The sequence below is a fragment of the Macrobrachium nipponense genome, chromosome 2, assembly GCF_015104395.2.
Source record: "Macrobrachium nipponense isolate FS-2020 chromosome 2, ASM1510439v2, whole genome shotgun sequence".
In the NCBI taxonomy this organism is placed as follows: Eukaryota; Metazoa; Arthropoda; class Malacostraca; order Decapoda; family Palaemonidae; genus Macrobrachium; species Macrobrachium nipponense.
The window spans coordinates 74821533-74831532 of NC_087201.1; the positions used below are offsets into that span (position 1 = coordinate 74821533).

The 10000-nt window shown below is 35.2% G+C and overlaps 1 protein-coding gene across 5 annotated transcripts in view; it reads right to left on the minus strand.

The window, feature by feature from the left end:
* The window catches only part of LOC135220669 (glutamate receptor 1-like), a 713951-nt gene that overhangs the window by 24178 nt on the left and 679773 nt on the right, over window positions 1-10000 (minus strand). For all 5 annotated transcript variants that reach the window (XM_064258041.1, XM_064258039.1, XM_064258037.1 and 2 more), the window contains exons 12-13: window positions 9749-9860; window positions 1031-1125 (exon numbers count right to left, since the gene is read on the minus strand). In XM_064258041.1, the coding sequence (XP_064114111.1) occupies window positions 1031-1125; window positions 9749-9860 (207 nt within the window). The remainder of the gene's footprint in view (window positions 1-1030; window positions 1126-9748; window positions 9861-10000) is intronic.

Sequence of the window (10000 nt, forward strand, 5' to 3'; positions counted from 1 at the left end):
GAGCACCATAGTCTTTGGAAGCTTGAATTTCAAGTCAATGGCCCTTGTGGGCTTGTTCTATAAGGATATTGTTTATCCACTGAATAATAATAATAATAATAATAATAATAATAATAATAATAATAATAATAATAATAATAATAATAATATAACGAATTAACTATTACTCAGTTACGTAATAATGAATATTTCTCGTATTATGAATAAAATATAATAATTTTATAAAGCTGAAAGGAGAGTGTTGTATTGCTAATAGACCGCCATTATTCACAGCGATAATTTTGGACATGTTATGATAGGAGGGTCCGTGGAATATAATATTGGTCTAGTAATTTATAGGGGGTGACTTACTTGCAACATTTTTGCACCCAAGGATTATATATATATATATATATATATATATATATATATATATATATATATATATATATATATATATACATATATATATATATATATATATATATATATATATATACTATATATATATATATATATATATAAAACGTATACACACACACACACACACACACACACACACACACACATATATATATATATATATATATATATATATATATATATATATATATATATATATATATATATATAAACGTATACACATATATATATATATATATGTGTGTGTGTGTGTGTGTGTGTTTGTAAGTCAACACGTATAGGTGGCTGTAGGGTTAATTGTTCACAATAGTATTACATTATTCTTCGTGTCCTCGTCAAAGGTTTTTAAGTTTCAAATTACATATTTTCAAAATTTGAATACATCATACATATCACATGAATTTTTCCTTCATAACTATACCTTATGATAGCTAAACTTACTTTTATTATCAATTTTAGGAGAGAGATAAAGCCCGTGTCAACTGAAACATGTTAAGTGAGAAGGGAGAGGGCTAAGACATGTGTCAAATGAAATATTTTAGGAGAGAGAGAGAGAGAGAGAGAGAGAGAGAGAGAGAGAGAGAGAGAGAGAGAGAGAGAGAGTTGCTGTATATAATGTGAATCTTACCTTCCTCACCAGCTCCCCAACCATGCCATTCCATCCACCGTCCTTGGTGAGATCAATCCTTCCATATTTGTTATCCTTGACAAGCCGAAGGGTATCTGGAATGGATGAAGTATTTACTTTATCGTTATTATTTTTAATTTTATAAATATCAAACTTGTTATGATTTCACGCTGCTAGTAGTGGCATTATATGGAAATAATTGGAAAGAGCAAAAAATCCTCTCGCTCTTCTTGCTGACTAAATACTATACTTGAAACAGAACTAACTTTCCTGCTTAGTAGTTTCATAAAAAATCTCCGATACATAAATTAACTTATTTCACTGTGTTCACAATTTCAGAGAATGATGACAAAAATTTCTTTTTCCTCGTTACCTAGATAAATTCGATAGGTTATTCCTGGAATGTTTAGACGCTAAGTGAAATTTCAATGCAGGGATTGTTAAGTCAACACTACTATACGGAAGTGAATCGTGTACACCGAATGTAATTTTTAAAATGTGGATACTCTTGTTATTAAATATTTACTGCATATGCGGCTTTATAAAAATTGAAAAAGCGTGAAATGCTGATATGTTACCAACTTCTATTTGGGACAGCGGTTTATTAGTAAGCGGCATGCAGTACGAGAGGCCTTGCTTTATTCCTCAGAATAATATTCAAATGATAAACTAAATTAATATCTCTTATTTTTTCATCTTTTATGCAAAACCGATATTGATGACCAGGGTCTTTTACCTCATTCGTTCCTGAACCTTCTCTCTTGGTAGACTTCTCTGCCTCAGACTATGTACCTCTTTTTCCTTTCGAACTTCTCTCGTGCCCTTTACTCTCTTATTTGGCATTTTCGTATGTCTTCCTTAACTATTTTAGATATTACTCTCTCAATCTGTGTCCTGCTCGTTTTCAGCAGCGATACTCTTAAATGTTTCATAAACTTTTAACCTTTTTGTTTATTTACATAGATCAATGTTGACATCAGTCTCTTGTAACTTTTCGCCATGTCTTTACTTCGGTTGTTTATGAAGCTATTCCTCATCTTTACCTTTCTCATTTCTAAATATCTGAATTTACCTTCCCATTAACCTTTGCTTCCTGATCTTCGTCAGACGTTATTCCTCTGTCCTTATGGAAAATCGTATCCGTAAACAGGTAAAAAGTGTAATAATCAGAGACTAACATCGCAGAGAACTCATCAGTATTAACCAGTTCAGCGCTACATCTGACAACTATTGCTTCTTATATGTCATATGCAATCCTTACATACTTTTCTGGCGCATTCTGCTCATTTGCACAGCTCCGAATTACCTGGGATGTCTGTATCTACGCAAATTTTCAGAGTACGTCTATCCGTCTGTCTTTATACCCCCTTTCTAAGAGCAAAGACCACAATGCACGTCGCTGTCTGTCTGCTGTGTCTCTGTTTTGCTGTCTGTCTGCTGTCTGTCTGTCTGTCTGTCTGTCTGTCTGTCTGTCTATGTTTTTCTCCCCGCTTTCTATTAGCAAAGAAAACATTGCATAAATTTATACATATATTTATACACTTCGAAGACTGATGCAAAAATTATTAATTGTGGCCTTGGTAGCTGAAGCACCTATCTAAAACTGTTTGTAGAATTTTTTCATCTGACTAAGTTTGGTTGGCAACCTTAACTGCTGTCTCAGTGACTAGAGGAAGCAAGGTATCAGTAAAAAGTGAACTTTCATCATTTTATCCTCATGCCCTTTTGAAGCATATGAGGACACAGCAATTCTGCTCTTTCTCAGGATGCAATGTTTTCTGTTAGGGGAATAACATTACCAATGTCGGATGTACAAAATTGTATCTCCTGCATAACTGAAGATGTTGGTTTCCCGTTGCCCAACAGTGCAGCGTATACGGATTTTCTAGTCCGATGTAATTGTTAAAATGCATCCATGTAAATCTGGACTCAGAAACAATCGTGATCAGTTTTATTAGTTTTAAAAAGTAGTGAATAGACTGGAAAATATCGTGGTTGATAGTTTGGAACGAAGGAATTACAGTACTACAATCATTTGGAAATACAGCGGTCGATTTCATCATGCAGTGTCATTATTTATCTTTGAAAGATCTTTTCTTTCTGAAGAAATATAAACATTTCTTTTATATACTTCGCTATAAGTTTAATTTAATAATATCATTGGTTTTTTAAGACATATTCATAATGAAACAATGTCAACTGCACCAGAACGCTGCCATTCAACTGTAAGGGAACAAATGGCATATACAACTAAAAATAAAAATATTCACATAAAAATGGTAAAACAATCAATTCAAAGGCGCTTATTTTCGGCAGCTAGTCAGTCAAATATTAAAAATGAACATATGATGCGGAGGGGCACACGTCGAAAATACGATAAATATCTCATGAATTGTGATAGAAAATTATCAAATATATAGTCAAATATATTATATTCATTTAACCAATAAAACATGGCTCTATTTATTTATGTCATTCCCTTTGATAATTTCCCGATCAAAATTTTAAACAACCATGTGCATAAACGTATTTTTCATATAAAATGGAAAATTTGTCTCTTGTCTGGATTTAGTGCACAGTTTCTTTCTTACGCACTTGATAAAATGGATACATTTTTGAAATGATGGCAGAAGCTTAATGAAAACAGTGGTAGGTAAGCTGTGGTAGGTAAGCTTGCCATTTTAAAATATGATCGAAAACAACAGTGCAACAATAGGGTTGATGAATTTGTACTATTTCACTTATGCGACAAAAAAAAAAGTGATGGACACCAACGAGGAAAGGAATAAAGGTGTCAAAAGTTAAATTAACAAATAACAGAAATAGTTTTTCTTTTGTGTACTATTAGTCTTAAACACACAGGACCCCACTAAAGCTGAGTAGCTGAGTCTCCTATTGAATACTCCTTCAAAATAGTTAAAATCCAACAGAACAATGTTCCATTCTTTATTATTCTATTGGTTTTATTTTTCTAAAAGAGTAATTGAGAAAATCTAAAAAATCGAATTATTCATGGGGTTACGTTACAAACACCCGGGTAATATTTTAAGTTTTTTCTAGTAAACAAGTTAGGTTTGTCACTTTTTTTTCTGACATGTAATAATGTTTCGTAGGATAATATGTGACTTTTACTAATTCCTCCGAGCATCAACATCAACAATCTGTTGAGGCCCCCTGTTGTCACACTTGACCAGTACCATAAAACCATCATTCATATACTTGTAAATGTGCAGATTGTTCTTTAGAATATCAATGATATTATCTTGGAAGATATTGGAAAATTAATTATAAATATTTGATAATCTTTTAATAACTATGTGAAAATTTAATGAGATTAGAGTCTTTCGTAACAAACGTTCGTTCAACTGCACTAGAATTTTTTTTCGTGTGCTTTGTATTTTTTATATAATCAATCACCATGTCAAATTTCATAGCATGGTTGGAATGCCAATAGTTACGCCAATAGCTTCTATTTCCTCTTACGTTTCCAGCAGTTTTATATTACATTGACGAAGCCAAATTATTATTTTGATGCATAATTGCTCCAATCTGTGTATGCTTACGGGCGAACGCAAGCTCATTCATCTCTACGTTCGTATTCATATTCTAGAGGCTAATTTATACTGCCTTGGAGAGATGGTATAATGGTAGTGAGAGGCCGCAACCCCACTCCCAGGACAAGATTAGGATTTTTTATAGGGCTTTTATGCATTTGCAGTATCGAGAAGAGGACTCCATAAAGAAAATCGTCATGGAAAACACCAAACCCACTGAGGAGGGCAAGAGCATTGATCTTGTAGTGTACTACAAGAACAAACGAACAAGAGACCTAATTGTGCGAAATAATCCCTCCCCACCTACACGTGATCCTCTCAAGCAGACGAATGTGGTCTACCAATTCAAATGTCGCACCCATGGACATCACGGCGCTTAAATTGGTATGGCCCCCTATACGTCACTGGAAGCAGATCACGTGCCACGCCCAGGAGGGTGCTATCTAGAGCCACACCTTAACTAGCCACACTCTAGACATATCCCGCATTAGCATTATCCTAAATGCGCGGATAATTTGGAAAGCACCTGGCTTGCGCTGCCTCCGCACAAGCCATTCCTCAAACACCACACTAGAGGCTTTTCTCTTACCAACTATCAAAAGGAAACAATACCACCATACCACAACAGGATAGCGACGCCATCGATGACAACCCCGACGAAGAAAATCAGAATAATACCAGCCGCGACGTCACTCAGCAGTCGGCCAACCAGAATTCGGCCCCAGATGACATCATAAATCTCTCAACCAATCAAAATCCGACCTGTAATGACGTCACGCAATCCCGGAGATCTGCCAGACTACAGCAAAGTACCATCAGGACCTGAGGCTAACTTGAAGCTGGCCCACAACAGCCACTGGGAGACCAGCTCTACACGCACAGCCAACCAGAATTCGGCACACTGAAGACCCCTTGCTGAACCCCTTGAATATAAGGAAGACGGACTATACCATTATCCGTAGACTAATGCAATTTCCAGCTAATATTTTACTAAATTATAATGAGTGTTATGTCTACTATAATGTTTCATCGTACCTCCCGCCCACCCCCGCCCCCGAAGGGGTTATGCCTGTAGACTTAGTTACTTTACGAATTTATCATACAAAATTTCTGTATACATATGACTTATCATTTGAAAAAGAATACTATAGGGTAAACATCAATGATGCAATAGTTAGAAAACACTAGCGAGTCACTTATATGAAGCAGCAGAGGAATATGCTTTTAGTAAGGATTGGTATATTGCTAGTTACTATAATGGGTGTTATGTCTGTCCATCCGTCTGTCATTCAATCACGGCCAAACGGCTGGTCCAATGGGCATGAAACTTGGCAGGGTTATACTGGGGACCGCCAAGATGGCTTATAATGGGGTTTCAAGCAACAAAAGGCACTAAAGGCGCCGTAGGGGGAGGGACGCCTTCCCGAAACGGGGCTGGTTCAGCCCGTAGACTTAATAACGTTACGACCTAATTTTCGGTATACATAGTCAATAATATGACTTTCGATCATCGGTATACATACTAAATATAATTTACTATCAAATAATGGGGGGTTAAGACCTCAATGGCACCAAAGGGGGTCGGGGTTGTGCAGAGTGTGACAGAGAAAGAGAGTGGGAGGGAGAGGAAATGAGAGAGTGAGAGTAGAGGGCATATTAGGGAGAAGAAAGACGGTACGAAACAGAGAAGGTTGGAGAGAGAGAGAGAGCGAGAGAAATTTATCGGTTGCCACCCGGGCAGGTCAGTACAGTAATTTCTGGATAGTCAATACAAGGTAGTGCAGGAAAGCTTATTTGAGTTCTTCAGAGTTTTTCCCCCAGCAACGCCGGGTTGGTCAGCTAGTAGTCATAATGGTGAGAAATATGAAGTTGAAGCCAACGTTTCTTCTGGTTCCGACCAGATATTCTCGAAGATGCGGCTTGGAGTAAACTGATGTTGGACTCTTGTTGTTGTTGGAGATTAAGCCAGCCTTGTGCTGGCACGGGCTCTTGCTCCTAGAGCAGCCCGTAATGTTGTTGGATTCGTGCTCTACCGTTTTTATAATCGGGGGCTAGCAGTGGGAGTCCCGCGAGCTGAATTTTCATTGGTCGGGGGAGCGATGCTTGTCTCCTGTTGGCGGCTTGAAGGTATCTTCCGGCTACTTCCTACAGTTGAAGCTCTCGCTGCTGCAACCTTGCAGACCGGCGGAGCTGGACTGTAGCGTCACCGGGTGCGTTGCTCGCGAGTTTAAATTACATTGAAAAAGCCGTAATAGTGAGAATAGAAGAGAATTTCTATAAAATCAATGCAGCTGAAGACAGCACTCTAATTTAAGAATAATAATAATAATAATGAATAATAATAAAATAATAATAATAATAAATAAATAATAATTAATAATAATAATAATAATAAATAATAATAATAATCAGGGAAGAGTCACGTATTTAATTGCACCATTTTATGAAGAATAATTAACTGAATAATTTTAAACATCCCATTATAAAGTATCAGATATAAATTACTGACATTACTCAGTTCTTTAATAGCACAAACTTTCGAAAGACGTAACTTAGGCATGTAAACAATGTAGGAAAAAAAATAATAATAACCTCGAAACGCGGACGTTCTGTTTTGAAGCGATAAACACGAAAAAACAATATTTCCTGGATCCTTCTTACACGGAAAAAAATTTTCCTGGTTACCAGGGCTGGCATGTCGTGGTTATTTGTTTCGGAGAGTTCCCTTGTCGGGGAAATGTAATAGGACACATTTCTTTTGACTTAATAATCTAGGATGTCGCGACAAACTTGTGGTGCAGCGTTTTGTCTAAGTGTGTGTGTATATATATATAATATATATATAGTATATATATATATATATATATATATATATATATATATATATATATATATATATACACATATATATATACAATATATATATACATATATATAGTATGTATGTAGTGTGTGTATGTGCTTGTGTGTACGTGTGTGTGTGGGCTCGAAGACAAGCGGCCAGAAAGACCAGTCAGCAAAAACGTTTGACTGAAAACAAAAATAAATATGTAAATGTATATCATAAAGCATATAATTCTGAGGCTCTTATGTTAAAAGTGTTTATCGCTGACCATAACTCGCCATAGAAAGAAGCAAGTATGCATTTTCATTTTGACCAAGAGTCTTTTCGTCTTCTTTACCGAAATAATGTTAGGCTGTTTCTATACAATACTCAGATATTATCACGCCAAATAGAAAGAGAAATATTGGTATCATCATTATCGCTAAAAAATTATGCAAAATAATTTATATTTATAAGACTAGTTTCTATAAATATTCTGACCTTTGACTCCGAAATCAGTATTTACGAATCAAATTCTTCCCACAAGCTCCTGTTCTCTGGAACATTTAAAATTCAGGAATCTATTCGGAATATATTAGGATCCTCACTTGACTTTGCTCTTGCATTTTCACTTTTGAAGGTCAAACTCAGACCTGTTATTGATAATATAAAACAACTAACGTCTGTACAGTCTTTCTTGAAGCAAACAATTTTCTCAAATCCTCACACTTTCAGATGGAAGATATGAGGACAACTTGTTAACTTACGGTTATGCCTATATAAAATTAATCGACCAGTGGAGTCACCCAATGTACGTTGCAAATTTCATCTTAGGTCTTTTTTTCCATTTTTAGGATATCACGTTAATTGGTAACCAGACGGTTATGGGAAGAAATATACCAATTCCCATCTCCGTTGACGAGGGTGAAAACATTAATAAAGTCAATGCAGATCGCAAGTATCTACTAATCCAAAGTTCACATCATGTTATTTCAATTCTTTACAAAGTATTGATTATTCCCGAATGGACGTAACTGAGGAAGGTTCTGAAAGAGCGTAAAGTGGAGGGAAGGAAATTAAAAAAAAAAAAAAAATCTACGAAAGGCATGAGTTATAAATACCACATACTGTATATTCTGGGCTTCCTATCAAATAAGTTGAGAAACCTTGCTTAGGTCAGTTCATACATGCAAGTCCAACTAGGGAGTCAGGTGCTGTACAAAAGTAAGGCTTCATGACCATATGGTTTGACAGCCTCGTCTGAAAGACCCTATCTAATATTAGTGAAGAGCAAGAAAAGAAACGTATTAAACTTTCCAAAATACCATCTCCTTCTTGGCAATGTTCCCTTCCGAAGCTTAATTTTGTTTCTTTACTTTGAAGGTGTTAACTTTTACACACACACACACACACACACACTTACGCACACACACACACACACACACACACACACACACACACACATATATATATATATATATATATATATATATATATATATATATATATATATTATTAAATATAAAGTTCTTCTTCCATAGTACTGGAGAAAACGTGGGCTTTGCTTCTATGGTGTTAATACCTTATTATTGCCTCCTAATAATTTGTATCTATTGTTTATATTCATTATTTTTTAGAGAAAATAATGTATACCACCAATAAAATCAAATAGGGGTACTGAAAACTTTTATATAATGTTTCTGGGGTGACTGAGTAATTACTAAGAGAACAATAAACATTTTGAAATTGTCAGTATTCGAATTAAAACGAAAAAAAAGTCACCTGCGTAAGAAACTTGATCATACATGGCATATTTTTACAGAGATTTGTCAACCATTTAATAAATTCAAAGATATAAATTTATCTTTAGGTTGATATGACTAGTATTATAGATTAACACCAAAATCTTGGTTTGCGCTTAAAATGCAGATTTTTCAGGAAGCGATTTTACATATTCATGGACGCATACTCTGTTAAGCCCTACCTTTGACTACTGAAATACTCCATCCTTATATACAATGCTTTTCTTTATGCATGAGAACAATGTAAGCAAACTTAATCATCCAAATAGCTTAGTAGTCCGTGTTTCATTTATATTAATGAAAATGGTTTTAATTTCAAAAGATTACTGACAATACTTTACGGAAATATTAAGGCCCAGTAAAATGTAGAAACAATTACTAAAATGGCAAGGTAATTATAATATGACTTTCTACAAAACGAACCAAATACCAGTGATGAAATTCACCTGTCAAGGGTTCTTTGCGTGCAGCTGCACATGCTGAGACCTAATTATCCTCTGGAAAGATTTAAAATGACTAAGTTCAGGTTAATACTTACAATTGATATTGAGGTATCTGGCAATGAGATCAGCGAGGTCCTTGACATATCCTTCATATCGCTCATTGCCAGTGTAGTGGATATCTTCCTTCTCCATGAGAAAAGGTTTCTCCTGAACGATGCATTCGGGGGGAAAAGCGGAAAGCAGTTTGAGTCGAATTTTACCTACGTTATGTCCAATATTAAAAAAAATCTATTTCTCTTTTTATTTCGTCGAATTTGATTATCAGTTGAATTTATAGTTATGAGGAT